Below are 20,653 nucleotides of genomic sequence, written 5' to 3'. Positions count from 1 at the left end.
TGTGATTTTAAACAACTTTCCAATTTACTTTTATTATCTAATTTGCTTGATTCTCTTGGTATCCTTATTTGAAAAGCAACAATGCACTACTGGGAGCTAGCTGCTGATTGGTGGCTGCACACAAATGCCTCCTTCAAAATGATACAAAGAAAATGAAGCAAATTTAGTAATAGGAGCAAACTGAAAAGTTAGGTGTTAACTTGCTGCTACATAATACTTGCCGACGTGATTTAAAGTGAAGGTAAACTTTGGTGAATGAAAGCCCGTTTTTTAAAAAATACTATTAAAATAAGGGGCACTTTCATTCATCAAAGTCTACAAAGCAGCCTTTTTGATTAAAAACTTACCTTTTTTTCTTTTCACAGCTACAGCAGCTTCCCCCCCTCCTGGAAATCCTCTCTTCACACCTCAGCAATGATTAATCCGGCTTCCTCCAATCACAGCATGGCCTCAGGCAATAACCACCCTGGGGGGAAAGCTGTGATTGGAGGAAGCCGGATTAGTCATTGCTGACGTGTGAAGAGAGGATTTCCAGGAGGGGTAAACTGCTGTAGCTGTGAAAAGAATAAAAAGGTAAATTTTTAATCAAAACGGCTGATTTGTAAACTTTGATGAATGAAAGTGCCCCTGTTTCTAATAGTTTTTTTTTTTTTTTTTAATTTCATTCACCGAAGTTTACCTTCACTTTAAACCTTTGCCTAGAACGCATGCAGAAATTATTTTACTAATTCACTGAATCTTTCTTTTGTAAGTCTGGGTGTAGCTTAACCAGGTGCAGATATTTTATATGTAGGAGATGTAACAGAGCAGAAAGAGCACCAAGCCTTTAAGGACATAGATACCCCCAACTGTAAATATTTGTTAGCATCCTAAACAAAGTTTTATATAAGATTGTAAATATTTAGATGTTTGTGAATTGTAAAAGTTATTTAAAATTGTGTGCTCTATCTTGGCTTTAGTGAGATTCACCATTTAAAACTTAATTTCTAATGTCACATGATTTTGGCAACATAAGTCCTTTACTGAGCATGGGTAAGAAACGGACTGGAGCTACCGCAGGTGTCTCCTAACAACCACTTCAAAGTAAATGCTACTCCTTTGCCTTTCTGTAGAGATCAAAGAAATTAAAAGTAAAATCCTTTATATTCAGCGTAACCAACTGCTTAGTGCTTTTTATTATAAACAATGAAACAGACTGTTTTATCTCTTTAAAAGTAGAATGATTGATACAAAAACAGGTTACTGCTCTCATAAAATTACAAAAATGATCTGACAGCTTACAGATGTGACCAGCAAGGTTTATTGCACAAATAAAAATATTTGTTACAATAAACAATTGGTTGATTAAGCAATCTCTTACAAATATGGATGTAACTTGTTCTACAGGTTACTTAACAGGAAGCTTGCATTAGGTACACAGCTTCCATAACATTTCTGAGTACACCAAAAGCCCTTAGTAACCCACCCTAACATAACTCATTTGCCTCCTCTGTTTCTGCCCTTTTGGTGCACAACCCCTATACCCAGGAGTACATTATTTTCTTCTCTCAGTCTTTCTGTTCCTGGTACTTCTGGTGTAAATCTGCCACATCATCCTGTGACACTCGCACCCAGCCATCCTCTTGCACATGGTAAAGGTTCACTACTCCTCCAGAGTAGGCATCGCGGTATGTGGCTTGGTAGATGGAGCGCCTAGCCAGCTCTTGTGCCTCTTCTACACCAAGGTCATAGTCATATCCTCTGTCCAGGACTCCATAGGCATACATGGAACCCGAGCCGACTGAGAACACAGAGCCTGACACACGATTTCCCTCACTGTCCACGTAATAGAGACCTGTCAAAGAGAAAAGGGTAAACAAAAACTTGTCAAATATGACCAGCCAGAAGCCATCAGTGACTTATCCCTCCCTAGACTATGGTCTAGTAATGGCTAGCTCCTCTCTAAACTAAAAACTATGCAACCTTGTAAAATCCCAACACAGAAGTGAGAGATAATATAGTATATCCCCCCCCATCTAATTTATAGTTTTTTTTTTTTATAGTTTTTTTTTTTTTTTATATAAAAAATAAATAAAAGCTTTTATGCTCCCTGGCTAACAAACAAATCTCGATACTGCAGTATTGTTTCAATTTGAATTAAAGGGACATTAACCTGCTGAGTACAGCTACAATAGCATGGTTACTACTTACCATGATATTGCCTTTTCTTTTGTGCCTGCAGCTCTCTTATAAATCTATTTTAACCTGTTACAAATATCAGTGAAGCTTTTTATCTTTACACTGGGCAGTGCCTAAAATTCTCTGACAGAAGCAGTGCACATTCATTTTTAGATTTGTTACATAGCTTTAAAACTAAGCAAAAAAACAAAACTGCACAAATGCAATGCTACCACTATTATGCGAGCTAAACTGAAATCCAAAAAGGAACAGCTGTCAAAAAGCCGGTAACATCACAGATCTGTGAAAGCTATCACAGGATGCAACAATACGCAAGTTACAAGATGGCGGCGCCCAGTATAAAGATACAGAGCTTTACCAATTGACTTCTGTAATGAGTTAAAAATAAAAGAATGACTTAAAAGGGAGCTGCAGGCACAGGAAAAATATCAACAGCATGGTGAGTGGTTACTATGCTACTGTAGTTGTGCCCAGCAGTTTAATGTCCCATTTAATTCATTTCAAATTAGCCAGTGAGCATTAGCAGAACGTATACAATGTCCAAAGCTTAACCCACCCCACCGAAAAAAAAAAGAAGATATCTATCTCACTTAGCACAGGAGTAAAAGCAATAGCATAATGAGTGGTACTGTAGCTGTACCCAACTATTTAATGTCCCTTTAATGGTTTTATGTAACATTTTTCATATGCACAATAGAATTGCTTGAATACAGACCCTTTCATTTTTTCTATATAAGCACCAGAAATTAATAAATGCATTGCAAAAGCTCTACATGCAAAATAAGTTTTAAAACTAGTTATATGGTAGCAACATTTGTACCATTTTACAAATATAAGGCTACTATATAGTCTCATTTGCTGTGGCCAATTAGAGACAGATATAAATGAGCTTCTGCATACGCAAGCAAACCCTGTGCAGCATGTAGAAAGGTCAGGGTAATGACTTTCACAGAATGCTTTGCAACCTCATAGAGTGGTGCAAAAAATGCAATTTTTAGATTTTATCTATGGTGTTCTTCAAACTTTTGTTGCCAAGACCTAGTGCCATGATACCACATACCTTTGCAACCCTATTTTTATGCTTAGCCTGAAAATTTCTGAAGTAATATACAACAAGATAGCTGCAACCTTTGGCAAAGTGACTAAAATGTGTGGGTACTTTATTCCTTTTGGTAATCAAACTTGAAAGTATATACAACAAATACCACGCCACACTCTACAACACACACAAGTCATGACCCAGTAATGGGTTACAAACTAAGTTTTGAAGAACCTCGATTTAAAATAATTAAGAGGATGGGAGAGACCGGACCTCACTTGCTGCACAAATTGGAGGGAAAGGTAGAGTGCATACCTTTGTGGTAAATATTTTTTTCCTCTTACTACTATATGGTCTTCTCTGATAGTCTAGTTCTAGTTTTGTAACATGTCAGGAATAATGTGGTCAACTAGGATTTTATAATATTTATGTATGGATCATACCTATTCCGATATTAGATGCACCACAGTTATCTAAGTTACAATAGTTTGTATATTATTTATACAGGAATACTGATTGTACTTTATTTACCAAAATCTTTAATAAAAAATAATTAAATGGACAGTCTTCTTGAAAATTGTTATTGTTTGAAAAGAGGTAAAAGGTATATTAATATAACAATTTGTATCTAAGTCCTGCAGACTGCCCTTTATCTCAGTGTTTTCTCCCCAGCTTTTTAAAATATATAAATAGCGCTGGTTCTTAGGAAACCATTATCATTCTCTACAAGAGTGAGCAAAAATATTTGTTTGGCACACATGAACTAGTACTTTCTGGCTGTATTGAAAGATTGTAAATCTTTTTTTTTTTTTTTTTTAAAGCACTGAGATAAGGGGCGGCCTGCAGGAGATTATAAAGTATTTTAATACAACAATGTTTGTTATGCAAACCTGGGGAATGGGCAATAAAGGCGTAATCTATTGGTTTAAACAATAAAATAAAAAAAATAATAATCAAGTAGACTCATTAAAGGAGGAGAATATATATATTTTAAATAAAATGGTGTAGATGTTGTATCCTAAAGATGGTCATATGCAGGTCTTATGACTAGCGATCATACAAACAATTTCCATAATGAAAAAACGCTGGCCTGCTTTCTGAACTGCAGAAATAATTACAGACAAGATGCAACAACACAGGGGTGTAGAAATCAACCGTATGCATTTATTCCACCTGTGAAGGATATGCTTTGATTCTGAAAAATGACTATAAGTGGTCCGACTTTCTACAAACTTCGAAGTGACTGCAGTAATTCCTCACTTTTAGCAGGGCCTCCTGGTTCTATAAAAATCTCTGATAATATATCTGACAATTTCTTCTACCCCTTTAGACACCTATAAATTTACAGCCCCTGCTTTACCAGCCAAATCTCAAATACAGCGCAGTGTCTTGAGAGCCTCTGGACAAGGACTGTAATAATATTTTGCACCTACCAACTAGTGACGGAAATCAAAGCTATATTTTCTGTTCAGTAGCAAAGTAAGCTGCTTCTTGATTTGATAGTTTTACTTGTTTCCATGGGACCATTCAGACCAGATAATTATGTGGAAATAGCTATTGAGTTAGAAGCTAGTATTGCATCAGTGAAGGATTTGGAAATTGTGTATTTTAAAAACCATCTCTTTACTAACATCCCAAGTTCTTGATTGAGGACTGAATACAGACTTGAAAGGCTACTACACAAAGCATTTGTTAGCAGTTACTAGCTTCTCTGAGAAAGCAAAAACAGAAGACAACTAAACATCATAATTAAAAATTAACCAGTCTGCTTGTATAACGACATTCTATTTCTCAACCTCAAAATCATAACATCAGATACATTTTCTAGAATAAACTACTGCCTCCCTGTATTTCCTTCAAGGACTTTACCAAAAGGCCTCCTTATTAACCTTAATCCATCCTGACTTGTGCGTCTTTGGTGACTAAATCCTATTAGACATAATAGAGCCTAGATAGAGTTATTTCCTATGTTCACTTTGCTCCATACAAAGAAACATCCTTTCCTTATATAAAAGCTTCTGAAATGGCTTGCCATGAGACAGAAAGTAGGTTTAATTTTAAAATGCCTTGTTTTATTGCATGAAGTGCCCTCGGAGTTCATAGATATTTTGGATCACACACCCACAAAATATTTAGAATCAGAAATGATAAGTTGTCTAAAATAAAAATGATCTAAACACTGATCACCTTAAAAGGGACACTGAACCCAAATTTTTTCTTTTGTGATTCAGATAGAAAGTTGCTTAAAATTTAATGCTCTAATTAACTCCTATTATCAAATTTTCTTCATTCTCTTGCTATGTTTATTTGAAAAGCAAGAATGTAAGTTTAGATGCCGGCCCATTTTTGGTGAACAACCTGGGTTGTCCTTGCGGATTGGACAGCACGAATAAAAAAGTGCTGTCCATGGTACTGAACCAAAAATGTGCTGGCTCCTTAGCTTAGATGTCTTCTTTTTCAAATAAAGATAGCAAGAGAATGAAGAAAAATTGATAATAGGAGTAAATTAGAAAGTTGCTTAAAATTGCATACTCTATCTGAATCATGAAATAAAAATTTGGGTTCAGTATCCCTTTAACAATGTAAGGCTAATAAGGAAGGCCATGTAGCATCTGCTTTTAGGGTACAGCCAGGTTCAGCAGCCATTCTGCCATCAGCCTTCAATCCAGCATCCAAAGATTTGACTGCTATAATCATATCCCTTTATCATAAGGTAATAGTTGTAATCATGGAACAATTCAGAGATACTTCATAACACATTGAAGTTTACACAATGATGGCGACCTTGGCCAGTATACGAAGTCATTAATGGGACACTGAACCCAAATTTTTTCTTTCGCGATTCAGATAGGAGCATGCAATTTTAAGCAAACTTTCTAATTTACTCCTATTACCAATTTTTCTTTGTTCTCTTGCTATCTTTATTTAAAAGGCAGGAATGTGATGCATAGGAGCCGGACCATTTTTGGTTGAGAACCTGGGTTATGCTTGCTTATTGGTGGGTAAATGCAAGCCTCCAATAAGCAAGTGCTATCCATGGTGCTGAACCTAAAATGGGCTGGCTGCTAAGATTTACATTCCTGCTTTTAAAATAAAGATAAGAGAACGAAGAAAAATTGATAATAGGAGTAAATAAGAAAGTTGCTTAAAAATTCATGCTCTATCTGAATCATGAAAGAAAAAAAATGGGTTTAGTGTCCCTTTAATTACAAGTAGTAAAACAACTTTGCAATATACGTTCATTATTTATTCTGTTCTCCTTTCCTGTAATTTAATTCTGAATAGTGTGGGCTTTCCAGTTCATGTTAAGTATGGAGGTGCAGACAAAGCTATATTCCACACAGTCATCGGTTGTGCAAGGCATTTACAACCATTTCTAATTGCCCTCAGCAGAAGTTACCATATATGGCTTTGGCATTGCTTTTTGGTAATTAGAAGGACGCTGAGCACCACACTTGTATTATGCCCAGCAGTTATTATTATACTTTATTTATTAAGCACCAACATATTCCGCAGCGCTGTCCATGGATACAATTCATTTAGATAAAACAATACAAGACTTGTAAGATGCAGGACAAAATTTACAAACACATACAGGAGGGATTGAGGGCCCTATTCCCGTGGGAACTTACAATCTAGTTAAAGAGTTTATTAGGTAGCTTGTAGGGTTCATTTTAGCTTTAGTGTAAAGATCAGCCTCCCACCTGACACATCCCACCCCCTGATCCCTCCCAAAAAGCTCTCTACCCTCCCTCACAATTGTCACAGCCATCTTAAAGGGACACTAAACCCAATTTTTTTCTTTCGCAATTCAGATAGAGCATGCAATTTTAACCCCTTAGCGACACACGTCGTACAGGATACATCATACCCAAACTGGCCATTGAAAACCGATGTACCCTGTACGTCATAAGGGGTTAAAGCTGCTGGAAGCGATCCCAATTGCTTCCAGCTGCTTTTAAAGGTATTGCCGTGATGCCTCGATATTGAGGCATCACTGCAATACCTATTTTGGCGCACACTCTGTGGCCCTCTCTGCATCGGTTAGCGATGGTGCCGATCGTTGGTGGGAGGAAGCCATTTCAGGGAGGCGGGTGGGCGGCCTATCGTTGGCGAGTTTCCAGCCAGCAGTGGGAAATCACTCCCTGGTGCGCGCGGAAAGCGGGGGGGGGTGGGAGGCTTGGGCCTGAACGCGCGCCTGCGATCTGGAAGAGGGTGGTGGGAGATGGTTGTTGGAATAATATTTGGAAAGTGATCTGGGAGCGGGAGGGAGTGGGTATTGAGGGGGGCAGCTTCACTACAGAAAAAGTGGGGTCTTATTTAAAAACCCAAATTTGATTGCAAAGTGGGTACTGGCAGACAGCTGCCAGTACCCAAAATGGTGGCAATAATTTAGTGGGAGGAGTGTTAGAAAGCTCTTGGGGGGGGGGGGAATCCTACACTGCAGAAAATGTAAATTTAAAATAAATTTAAAAAAAAGTGGGGAGGGAAGGGAGCTGTTTGAGAGTGGTCAGGGAGGGATCAAGGGGTGGGATGTGTCAGGTGGGAGGCTGATCTCTAAACTAAAGCTAAAATTAACCCTACAAGCTCCCTAATTAACCCGGTCACTGCTGGGTATAATACAAGTGTGGTGCGCAGCTGCATTTAGTGGCCTAATTACCAAAAAGCAATGCCAAAGCCATATATGTCTGCTATTTCTGAAGAAAGGGACTCCCAGAGAAGCATTTACAACCATCTGTGCCATAATTGCAAAAGCTGTTTGTAAATAATTTGAGTGAGAAACCTAAAGTTTGTGAAAAAGTTTGCGATTTTTTTTTATTTGATCGCATTTGGCGGTGAAATGGTGGCATGAAATATACCAAAATGGGACTAGATCAATACTTTGGGTTGTCTACTAAAAAAATAAAATATATACATGTAAAAGGGATATTCAGGGATTCCTGACAGATATCAGTGTTACAACGTAACTATCGCCAATTTTGACCAAAAAAATGGTTTGGAAATAGCAAAGTGCTACTTGTATTTATTGCCCTATAACTTTCAAAAAAAGCAAAGAACATGTAAACATTGGGTATTTCTAAACTCAGGACAAAATTTAGAAACTATTTAGCATTGTTATTTTTTGGTGGTTGTAGGCGTGTAACAGATAGTACATTTATTGGCGAGAAAAACGGTATATAATATTAGTGGGTACAGTAAATGTGTTTAGCTGTAATTTTCCTCTTACTCAAACACAGCAGAAATGTAAAAATAGCCCTAGTCCTTAAGGGTAAGAAATTGAAAAAACGCCTTGTCCTTAAGGGGTTAAGCAACTTTCTAATTTACTCCCATTATCAAATTTCCTGCATTCTCTTGGTATCTTTATTTGAAAAGGAAGAATGTAAGTTTAGAATCCGGCCCATTTTTGGTGAACAACCAGGGTTGTTCTTGCTGATTGGTGGATAAATTCACCCACCAATAAACACGTGCTGTCCAGGGTCCTAAACCAAAAAAATATCTGCCTCCTTAGCTTAGATGCCTTTTTAAAATAAAGATAGCAAGAGAACGAAGAAAAATAGATAATAGGAGTAAATTAGAAAGTTGCTTAAAATTACATGCTCTATCTGAATCATGGAAGAAACAAATTTGGGTTCAGTGTCCCATTAAGTACTGGCAGAAAGTCTGCCAGTATTAAAATAAAAAGCCTCCCTGATCCCCCCCCCCCCAAACAGCTCTCTAACCCTCCCCCCCTACCTAGTTGCCGCCATATTGAGTACTGTCAGCTGTCGGCTAGTACCCAGTTTGTTTAAAAAATATGCCTTTTTTAAAATAAATAAATTCCCCAATTTTCTGTAGTGTAGCCGCTCCCCCTCAATAACCTACCCCCCCTCCCAGATCCCTTGCCCAACATTGGATTCCCCCCTCCCTCCTCCTCATGCACTCAATTAAATTTAATGGAAATGTGGCGTGCACGCGCACACACTGCCGCGCGCGCTCCTGCCCCCCCCACGCTCACTCGGAGCTGACAGGAAAAGGAAATACACCACCGATGGGCCGCCCACCCTCCTCCCTGCTGCTACTCCCCCCACCAACGATCGGCACCATCAATGGCCGATGCAGAGGGCCACAGAGTGGCCCCCTCTGCATCGATGGGTAAAAAAAGGGTATTGCAGTGATGCCTCAATATCGAGGCATCACTGCAATACCCTGAAAGTGATCACGATCGCTTCCAGCGCTTCAAACTCCAGAGGATGTATCAGGCACGTCCTTGGTCAATAACTGACACCAAAATGAGGACGTACCTGACATGTCCTTGGTCGTTAAGGACATTAAAGGGATACTGAACCCATTTTGTTTATTTCATGTTTCAGATAAAGCATGTAATTTTAAGCTATTTTCTAATTTACTCCTATTATCACATTTTCTTCGTTCTCTTGGTATCTTTATTTGAAAAAGCAGGAATGTAAGTATAGGAGCTGGCCCATTTTTGGTTCAGGCCCTGGATAGCGCTTCCTGATTATTGGCAACATTTAGCCATGAACCAAAAATGGGCCAGCTCGTAAGCTTACATTCATGCTTTTTCAAATAAAGATACCAAGAGAACGAAGACAAATTGATAATAGGAGTAAATTAGAAAGCTGCTTAAATTGCATGCTCTATCTGAATCATAAAAGAGAAAATTTGGGTTCAGTATCCCTTTAAATATTGAAAAAATAATGGTAAAGTTAAACAACTAATATAATTTTAAAAAATATTCGTACAAATTATTCTCAGGCTAATCTTTGCTCTGAATACATCATTCAAGCAATGATTTAGTGTTTAATGTCCCTTTAAAGAAAAGGGATCAATGATTGTTAATAATTAATTCATATGAAGTACTTACCAGGCCCCCTCTTGTCCCAGCCACAGATCATGGTTCCCATAGAAAGACCCATCCCCTTGTACTGATAGACCATGTTCGCCAACAGTTTGGAAGCTGCTGCCACAGAGATGCGTTCCTTGTTACGCAACTCATATATGCGACACTGCCTGGCAAGAAGACGTTCCCAGAAGCTACAATCAGCTGCTCCACCAGCCATAGTGCCCAGTAAGTAGGGATTAATCTCTATCACCTTTTTTACAGTTTGGGAAGCAATATATGAGCCTGCTGTTGCGCGAGAATCTACAGCCACAATAACACCATGACGGAACTGAAAAAGAATAGAGGACAATTTGATTAGAAAATAAGTACCATATCTTTGGGTCTTGAGAGCATATTTTATCCTTTCATTAAAAGGTCAGTAACTGCACTTTACTGATAAGGCCCAAGTTAAAATTACAAAGCTATCCAGTTGACAATGATGCACACAATTAAAGTGACATAATAGTCAAAACTGAATTGTGTACTATTACAGTTCAATTTTAAAGACATAGAAATCAAAATTAGTTGTTCATACATAGCATGCAATTTTAACCCTTTTGTTTCTGGGAATTTCAGAGAAAAATTTGCCCAAAGTACTTTTTTTAGCCTTTTTGCTATCACTCCGTTTAAACATTGCAGCAGTTATTCTAATGCAAAAGCAACACGCTAACAATTTAGCGTGTTTTCGTTGCACAAGAATGAATTTGGTAACGAAAATAGCTGAGTGGCTCAAAGGACCGCCTTCTTCCGCAATTCGGAGGTTCACAAAACCTCTGAATGCACATCTCTATTCGCGTATTCTGCTAAAATAGTCATAGCTTTTACCAGAGGCATTTTTGCTAATGCAAGTATACTGCAAAAATGCTTCTTTTCAAAATAGAAATGCATTTGTGTACATTTTAAGTCAAACAATTAGGTACTAAACAAATTTTTTTCTTTCATGATTCAGATAGAGCACTGGTTTTCAAACCTGTCATCAGGCCTCCCCAACAGTCCAGGTTTTCTGGAGTACCTTGGATGAGAGCAGGTAAATTAACAACTTTCTAATCTACTCCTATTATCAAATTTCTTCGTACTTTTGCTTTCAGGGTATTGCAGCGATGCCTCAATATGGAGGCATTGTGCAATACCCTTTTTAGGCCACTCTGTGGCCCTCTCTGCATCGGCCAGCGATGGTGCCGATCATTCGTGGGTGGGTGGGATGCCCATCGCTGGAGCATTTCCTGTTTGTGTGCAGCAGATGTCAGGAGCGCTCGTGGGGGGGGGGGGGGGCGTACGCACGCATGCTACACAGATATATAGGCAGGAGGGAGAGGGAAGGAGTGAGAGGCAAGGAGTGAGAGGGAGGGGGGAAATTAACTGTTGGGAAAGGGATCTGGGAGGGGGAGGGTATTGAGGGGGGGGTGGCAGCTACACTACAGAAAAAAAAATGTCTTTTATGGCAGAAAAAGCCTAAAATTTAGCACACTGCCAGTACCCAAGATGGCAGTAAATAGGTAGAGGGAGATCCAACACTGCAGTATATATTTCTGCCAGTACTTAAGATGGCAGTGACAATTTTGAGGTGGGGGAGGGAGGAGAGCTGTTTGTTTGAGGGGGTCGGATGTGTCAGGTGGGAGGCTGATCTCTACACTAAAGCTAAAATTAACCCTACAAGCTAATTAACCCCTTCACTGCTGGACATAATAAAAGTGTGGTGTGCAGCGGCATTTAGCAGCCTTCTACCAAAACGTAATGCTAAAGCCATAAATGTCTATTTCTGAACAAAGGGGATCCCATTTACAACCATTTGTGCCATAATTGCACAAGCTGTTTGTAAATAATTTCAGTGAGAAACCTAAATTTAGTAAAAAAGTTAAACAATTTTTTTTATTTGATCGCATTTGGCAGTGAAATATACCAACATGGGCCTAGATCAATATAAAAAAAAATAAAAAAATAAAAAATTATATACATGCCAAGGAATATTCAGGGATTCCTGACAGATATCCGTGTTACAATGTAACTATCGCTAATTTTGAGGGGGGGGGAAATGGTTTGGAAATAGCAAAGTGCTACTTGTACTTATTGCCCTATAACTTGCAAAAAAAGCAAAGAACATGTAAACATTTCTAAACTCAGGACAAAATTAACTATTTAAGCATAGGTGTTTTTTTGGTGGTTGTAGATGTGTAACAGTTTTTGGAGGTCGAAGTTAGAAAAGGTTTTTTTTTTTTCAATTTTTTCAACATTTTATATATTTTTTTTTATAGTAAATTATAAGATATGATGAAAATAATTGTATCTTTAGAAAGTCCATTAAATGGCGAGAAAAACAGTACAGTAAATGAGTAAGAAGAAAACACTGCAGAAATGTAAAAATAGCCCTGGTCCTTAACGGTAAGAAAATTGAAAAGTACTGTGGTCACCAAGGGGTTAAGGTTTAGTTTATTAATTTATCAAAAATAATTTTAATGTGACTTGATATAACTGTATATTACAGCAATATAAATAAAGGTAGCATAGTTCTTCGAAATTAAACTACATTACCCATCATGCCTTACATATAGAAACTACATCTCTGTGCGCGCACTCGCTTTAAAAGTGTCCAAGAATCTGATGGGCAGGTAGTTATTTGTGATGTGCTGGGATTGGAATGCGATGAGGTGGAGGAGCGCATGCACGGTGTGTTTTTGCGGTCAGACAGCTGACACAACGTCACTTCCATTTGCTGATCTGATAGAACACCAGCACCTAAGCTTACATTTTTAAAGATAGCAAGAGAACAAAGAAAAAAAATGATAATAGGAGTGAATTAGAAAGTTGCTTAAATTGTATGCTCTATCTGAATCATAAAAAAATGGGTTTAGTATCCCTTTAAGCAAGGAATCATATGCAATTTTTTTTTTTTTTAAAACAGCCAGACTATTTCACAAACAAAAATAAACTACAGTTTGAAACATCCTTGTAGTATAATAATGTATATATATCTACACAAGTATCTATATAATACAGTACTTGTAAGGACAATATGCTGTTAACACGGGATGTACTAAAAGGAATGACGAGGGTGAATGACAAATAGAATGCCCATAGACTTTAATGGGATGTAAATTTAAAATGGCTGTAGCAACAAAACTATGAGACATCTAATAGATAATTACCAAATACATTCCATATTCTGGAAGTGAGATTACATCAGATTATAGCTGCTTTCTATGGAATGACAAGGCTGACTGACAAAATGGAATGCCCATAGACTTTAATGGGATTACATTTAAAAGTGCTATAGCAACAAAACAGACATATCTAATAAATATTTATGAGCATTCAAATTTGTCATTTAATTGAAAGCAGCTATAATCTGACACTCACTTTCAGAATGTTATTCTACATGGGGAACATATCTGGTAAATTAAATATCTATTAGATATGTCTCATAGTTTTGTTGCTATATCACTTTTCATCCCATTAACCCTTTGAGTGCTAAACTGAATTTTTTTTAATTTTATGTTTTTACCTAAAACATTTTTTAACTTTTTTTTTTTTACAGATCCCCAAGACTTACACCATTGGAAAGGTTAGGTGATTACCTTTCTAATGGTGTGTCTTGGGAGTCTGTAGCTGCTTAGATGCCTGAGATACAGGCTTCTAGGCAGCATGCCCCCTTTCCCTATACTTCAGTTTGTGTGACGTCACCGTGCAAACCGTAAAGCCCCGGCGATGCCTGTCACTATGCAGTAGGGGTAGAAGCAAATGGGAGCCCCCAGATCTCCCTCAAGGTGGGAGAGTGCTAGCGACGGCTCTGAGTTGTCATTAGCACCTGACAGACAATTTGCAACGGCTCAGAGCCGTCGTTAGCACTCAAGGGGGGGGGGGGGGGACACTGAACCCAAATTTTTTATTTAATGATTCAGATAGAGAATGCAATTTAAAGCAACTTTCTAATTTACTCCTATTATCAATTTTTCTTCCTTCTCTTACTATCTTTATTTTAAAAGCAGGAATGTAAATCTTAGTAGCCAGACCATTTTAGGTTCAGCACCATGGATAGCGCTTGCTTATTGGAGGCTTACATTTACCCACCAATAACCAAGCATAATCCAGGTTCTCAACCAAAAATGGGCCGGCTCCTATGCATCACATTTCTACTTTTTAAATAAAGATAGCAAGAGAACAAATTAAAAAATAATAATAGGAGTTAATTAGAAAGTTGCTTAAAATTGCATGCTCTGTCTGAATCATGGAAGAAAAAAATCTGGGTTCAGTGTCCCTTTAAAGTCTATGAGCATTCCATTTTGTCATTCACCTTTGCTATTCCTTTAAGTACATCCCGTAACACGTACATATTGAGGAGCTACGATTTTAGAGGCCAGTGATATATGGATAGCAAGACGTTTTAAGCATGCAGTCATACAGCCATGGACAAGCCTATCTACAAGCAGGAATTGCATTCAGTCATTGTATGGAACCTTAAAGGCCAGCGTGGTAGTCCCGTGCAGGAACTCGATACCGGGCTCCTCAACGCCATGTGAAGCCCCTGGTAACATCTGAAAGCTCATCCCATCGTTGTCCAGTTTGGATTGACTCATGAAGTCCCGCTGACAACTCCATTGAAGAGCCTCAGAACCTAAAACACTAGCGAGCGCCATAGTATTCTCTAGCAGTCAAATTACAACGCATGCGCCTGCTATACAGTAAGTCGCCGTCAAATTACGTCAGAGGAATGACAAAGCTGCGTTACAGCGCATCCATATTGGAGAAGGGCGTGAGTAGACACTATAGTGATCAGCGCTCATTTTTAACAAGGGCATCTTTAAATACCTTAGAGCTCTGTAGTTGCTGTAGTCCGATTAAATCCAGGAGTCTAAACATTTTTCTTTGTTATATAAAAATGTTGTTTTGGCAAAGAGTAAAGCATTTACGTTCATGTTTAACAATTTAGTTATGATGCCTATTCAGGGTTGTTACTGCCCATAGATTCAGCTGTTGAAGTTTTCCTCATCAGCCAATACACATTAAACATCTACAGCAGTATGAGTTATGCATACCTTTTCTAACAGTTTCTATATGGTTTAAACAGCTCTAAAGGGGCATGGAAGAACACAGTAGTGCATTTCAAATAACGTAATTTTTGCAAAAATTTACAATACAATCATTTTTGCAACGTACTTGGTTTTGAAAAACAACTTAGTTGAAAGCTATTATTAATAATAAAGTGCACATGATCTTAGTGCTACCTATAGGTGATAATGTATTACTAGTGTGTGGTAATTGTATGTAAAACAACTTTGCAATATAGTTTAATTCTTTATGTTGTTCAAATTTTCCTGTAAGCTAAATCCTGAATATTCAGTTTCCAGTTCTGAAATTTAAAAGTTAATTTATTGGAACACTCCAGAAAAATCTTTTAATTACAAGGACCGGAATGGAAGCCAAAATCAGTAAATAAGTGTTTTCAAGAAGAATATGTTATTTTTTTAGAAAACAAATGAGAAAACTAACACACTTAGATGAACTTTCACCACAATAGCAATCTTTATTTCTAATTTAAATATTATTTACAACTTTGACCTGACCCTTCAAAATATCAGGCATGTGGGTAAAATACCGGGAGGGTGGTTACCCTAAATACATTCAGAAGCAGTTTTCTAATGGATTGGAATGTTGTTCTTGAGGTTTTAGAATGGGAAGAGTATGAAAAATAATGCCACTGTAAAGTTGAAGGGACAGTAAAGTCAAAATTAAACTTTCATGATTCAGATAGATTATGCAATTTTAAACAACTTTCCAATTTACTTCTATTATCATATGTGCTTTGTTCTCTTAATATTCTTTGTTGAATACTACACTTAGGCTGGTAGGAGCTTAGGAGCATGCACATGTCTATAGCAGTCTATGGCAGCAGTGTTTGCAACTATGTATAACATTGCTATAAACAATAATCTAAACACTGCTGCCAGGTGGCTAAAGACACGCGCACGCTCCTGACCTCACCTAGAATTAAGGCTGTGACACACTGCAGGTGATGCGGCGCGAGGCGATGCAGCTGCTTCGCACCGCGTCGCATCGCTTCTAAAGTTCAATTATTTCATCTCTGAACGCTCAGCTACGCAACCTGATGCAGCAGAGTGCTCAGAGATGAAAAGGCAGGACACACTGAGCGTGCACAGCTGCATCTACACGCTGCGCACCGCTCTGCTTGCAGTGTGTCACAGCCTTTACTCTTAACAAAGGATGCCAAGAGAACTTAGCAAAATTGTTAATACAAGTAAATTGGAAAGTTGTTTAAAATGTCATGCTCTATCCAATCAATTTATGTTTAATTTCCAGGCAGTTGCTATCTTATATGAATGCAAGAGCTTCTGGGGACATATTCTTTTTCTCTGGTATTTGTATTAAAATACTTGTAGCTTAGGTATTTATTTTCTTCAAACTTTGTAGATACAGTATATATCTATTTAAATGAACAGCTGCGTCTGCCAGCTTGTCAAAGCAGTGCCATCTCCCTTGTTATACTCCCCAAATCAGCTCCACACATTAAAGCAGACTGTGTGGTTTGAGGCTTTCAAATATGGCCACCTGTACAGAAGCAGTTTATCAGCGATAATCCCCAAATATCTATAAACTGCTCATGGACCTGAAGGATCCCAACTCTCCTGCTACATATAAACGCGTTTCTGGTTTCTGTCAAACCATATTCTTTAGATTGCTGGATGAGGAATTGGAAAGGGTCTGTCTTGCAGCAAACATGTCTTTTCTCATTCAACATATTCCAGATACGTTGTCCCTGAACCATCCTGCCTAGTTCTGGTTGTGAATGACAGCACTGAGGGGATATCCTAATGTTCCTGCTGAGATACACTGGGAAAGTGAGAATCTCCCTTAAAGGCTACTGCAAGAGTGTGAAGCCTTGAGTTCTCTAGTGTACAGTGGTGACTGGATCTTGCTTACAGTCATGCATATGACATTACTATGCTGATTTGGCCCATGCTCTATATTACCATGTGGAAGGATAACTGTGTAAAGGTTAATTGAGGTTAAACAATAGTTCTTTAATTCATAGGCTCTTGAGGATGTTTATCTGCAATTTGGACATCCTACTCAATCTATCTTTACATTTTCTTTTAAATACATGTAATCCCATATTTGAGATATCCTATATAAGAGAGAGAGAGAGAGAGAGAGAGAGAGAGAGAGAGACTCTTAGGCTTACATGCTAAGGGGGTTCGGGGGATAGCAATGGAGGAGAGGAACTGGTATAAAGAAAGGTTAGCGTAGGTTGTATGCATCCCTGAACAGTAGAGTCTTTAGGGAGCACTTGAAGCTTTTAAAACTAGAATAGAGTCTTGTGGAGCGAGGCAGAGAGTTCCACAAGATGGGAGCCAGTCTGGAGAAGTCCTGTAAACGGGAGTGTGATGAGGTGACAAGAGAGGAGGAGAGTAGGAGGTCGTGAGCAGATCGAAGGGGACGGGAGGGAGAGTATCTGGAGACAAGGTCTGAGATATAGGGGGGAGCAGTGCAGTTGAGGGCTTTGTATGTCAGAATGAGAATTTTGTGTTTCATCCTAGAGGCAAGAGGAAGCCAGTGAAGAGATTGGCAGTGAGGTGCAGCAGATGAAGAGCGACGTGTAAGGAAGATGAGCCTGGCAGAGGCATTCATTATGGATTGTAAAGGAGCTAGGTGGTAGGTGGGGAGACCAGAGAGGACAGAGTTGCATTATGCATTATGGACATTCCTATTGGTTACTTACCTCAGCAACAATTATTAGTGCCCTTTCATTGGTCACTTACATTGTGTTGTTTTTTCTTCTGTGTTTTTTGTTCTGGGCTGTTTGTGTAATTTACAGTAAAAAGCTGCATAGAGTAGTAAAGAAAGATTGAGCAAAATACAAGTCTCTGCTCCTGTAATACAATCACCAAGAATGAGGACAAGGATGTCTGAGGAGAGGAAATAAAGGTAGCCAGGAGGCAGCAAAATGATCAAGAAAATTGAGTTTGGGAGTAGGGTGACCACGTGTCCCGGATTGCCCGGGACAGTCCCGCATTTTGTAGGTCTGTCCCAGGTCCCGGGACCTTCATTACGGGACAATGTAGTGTCCCGGAATGGTGAGTAACAGACAGCTGCAGAATGGATTGGCTGAGCCGCCGTGCCACCATACAGGCGGCTAATAGCTAAGCAGCTTCCTCCCGCACTCCCACAGGGCTGCACGCCAGCGTAACACTAAGTCTCAGAGCAGAGTCAAATGTCAGTGTGTTGTTGCTGATGAGTGATGACATGCTATAGACTTGTAATAAATCTCCGCTGGCCCAGACCCTATGGTTCTGCACACCGCCGCGGCTTCTGTCCTCATCCTAAGGTCGTCAGAGAGGAGAAGCAGGAGGAGACAGTGACTGTGGCAGCAGACTAGCAGTGAAGCAGTGAGTCAGACTTTCAGAGACTAGTGTGACACTCTCTCAGTCAGTGACGGACCGGAGTTTAGAGTTGAGAAGTAAAGTACAGTTAAAGTGAATGTAAATTTTGATGCTAAAGAGCCCAGTTTTTAAAAATTTGATTAAAAACAGTGGCACTTTAATTCATCAAAATGTACATTTCACTCATTGTGAAGAAATACTAACCTTTTAAACTTGACAGCAGCTCCAGCTTCCTCCAGTCGTCGCAAGCCATTTCTGATGTCAGAAATGATGGATAGGTCATCCTCCAATCACGGCTCCCCCCTCGGGGGAATCAGTGTCTGATTCAATGCCGTGATTGGAGGAAGCCTTATTCCTCATTTTAGACCCAGGAAGAGGCTTTGCGATGGGTGGAGGAAGCTGGAGAAGCTGTCAAGATTAAAAGGTGAGTATTTTTTCACAACACGAGTGAAATGTAAATTTTGATGAATTAAAGTGCCCCTGTTTTTAATTGAATTTTTAAAAACCGGGCACTTTTGCATCAAAATTTACATTCACTTTAAGCAAACTGCCTACTACAGGTAGGTTAGGTATTTTATTATACTACTGAATTGAACTTGAGTGACTGACAGACTAAATATCTTGAACATAAGGACTCATTACCTGATGATGTTGAGACTAAGGGACTGGGGCTGGGCAATTACATTTTTTTTTGTGAAATGATGTTTATTATATAATGACATTTATAATATTAAACAAGAACCAATAAATGCATGTAGTCTGCTAATCTATTTATTGAACAGCTTTGGGGTTTCATATGTGCATATATAGTGTAAACAGATATTCCCCCCCCTTTTTAAAAAAAATTGGCAAAAAAAGGTATAAAAATAACCTTTTTTGGGGTGTGTGTGTGTAAAAAAAGGTATAAAAATAACCTTTATTTTTTTTTGGGGGGGGGGGCACGGGGCAATATATAACTATGATGCAAATAGAGAATGGAGAGAATAAGCAAATCATGTGGCTTTTGAAAGAAGAAAATGTCACAGAAGATATGGGTTGTAGTTGTTGAAAGGTGAAACGAGAGGAAAGTAAAATACCTACTCACACTCCTTGTCTGTTTCCAGGCCTAGGGGTGTGGCTAAAGTGAAGATTTCCATGTGACAAGCTCTGTGAGAGCTTGAAAGATGAGGGAATGGGTGATGAACAGTTTATGGATAGAAGTGAGCTTGTTACAAACAGAGCAATAGATCCAGAATGCATAAGTGAAGGAGGTGTTGACTTTAGATAAACAAGGAATTGGATTTCCAGAGTTCTGGTTTCATGATCTATAGAACAGCATACATGGGCTGGTGAGATTAGGAAATTGTGGGCGACCAGGATTGGGAAAGATATTGCCAGCAGATAGTATTAACAAGAAATAGTGACATAAGATTTGCAATATTGAGAGTGCCTTTAGGATGTGGTGCATCGAGAAGAGAGTGAGCTTAGGAATTGTAGAGGAGATGGGCCAATGAATGTTTCAAGTGTTGAGGGGGAAGGAGTTAATGAATAATATACGGCTAGATTTAGAGTTTTGTCGGTAAAGACGCCACTTCAACCCTCAATACCAGCGTTGCTTACGGTAGCGGTAAGCTGGAAAACGTGCTTGTGCACGATATCCCCATAGGAAACAATGGGGCTGAGCTGGCTGAAAAAAAAACTAACACCTGCAAAAAAGCAGCGTTCAGCTCCTAACGCAGCCCCATTGTTTCCTATGGGGAAACACTTTCTAAGTCTACACCTAACACCCTAACATGAACCCCGAGTCTAAGCACCCCTAACCTTACACTTATTAACCACTAATCTGCTGCCCCCGACATCGCCGACCCCTGCATTATATTATTAACCCCTAATCTGCCGCTCCGGACACCGCCGCCACCTACATTATAGCTATGAACCCCTAATCTGCTGCCCCCAACATCGCCGACACCTACATTATATTTATTAACCCCTAATCTGCCCCCCCAACATCGCCGCCACCTAACTACACTTATTAACCCCAAATCTGCCGACCCGACATCACCGCCACTATAATAAATGTATTAACCCCTAATCCGCCGCACTCCCGCCTCGCAAACACTCTAATACATTTTATTAACCCCTAATCTGCCCTCCATAACATCGCCGACACCTACCTACAATTAT

The 20,653-nt window shown here is 39.0% G+C and overlaps 1 protein-coding gene across 1 annotated transcript; it reads right to left on the bottom strand.

Moving 5' to 3' along the window:
• Nucleotides 1–1,139: 1,139 nt before the first annotated feature.
• On the bottom strand, nucleotides 1,140–14,768 carry PSMB5 (proteasome 20S subunit beta 5). The gene is made up of 3 exons (XM_053702303.1): nucleotides 14,549–14,768; nucleotides 10,080–10,386; nucleotides 1,140–1,834 (listed from the first exon to the last, which is right to left on the bottom strand). The coding sequence occupies exons 1-3, from the start codon at nucleotides 14,726–14,728 to the stop codon at nucleotides 1,548–1,550; spliced, it is 774 nt and encodes a 257-aa protein (XP_053558278.1). The 5' UTR covers nucleotides 14,729–14,768; the 3' UTR covers nucleotides 1,140–1,547.
• Between the last annotated feature and the right edge of the window lie 5,885 nt (nucleotides 14,769–20,653).

Source organism: Bombina bombina, chromosome 2, assembly GCF_027579735.1.
Source record: "Bombina bombina isolate aBomBom1 chromosome 2, aBomBom1.pri, whole genome shotgun sequence".
NCBI lineage: Eukaryota > Metazoa > Chordata > Amphibia > Anura > Bombinatoridae > Bombina > Bombina bombina.
Note: the sequence above shows the minus strand (reverse complement) of the source record. Positions and strands in the feature narration are given on the sequence as shown.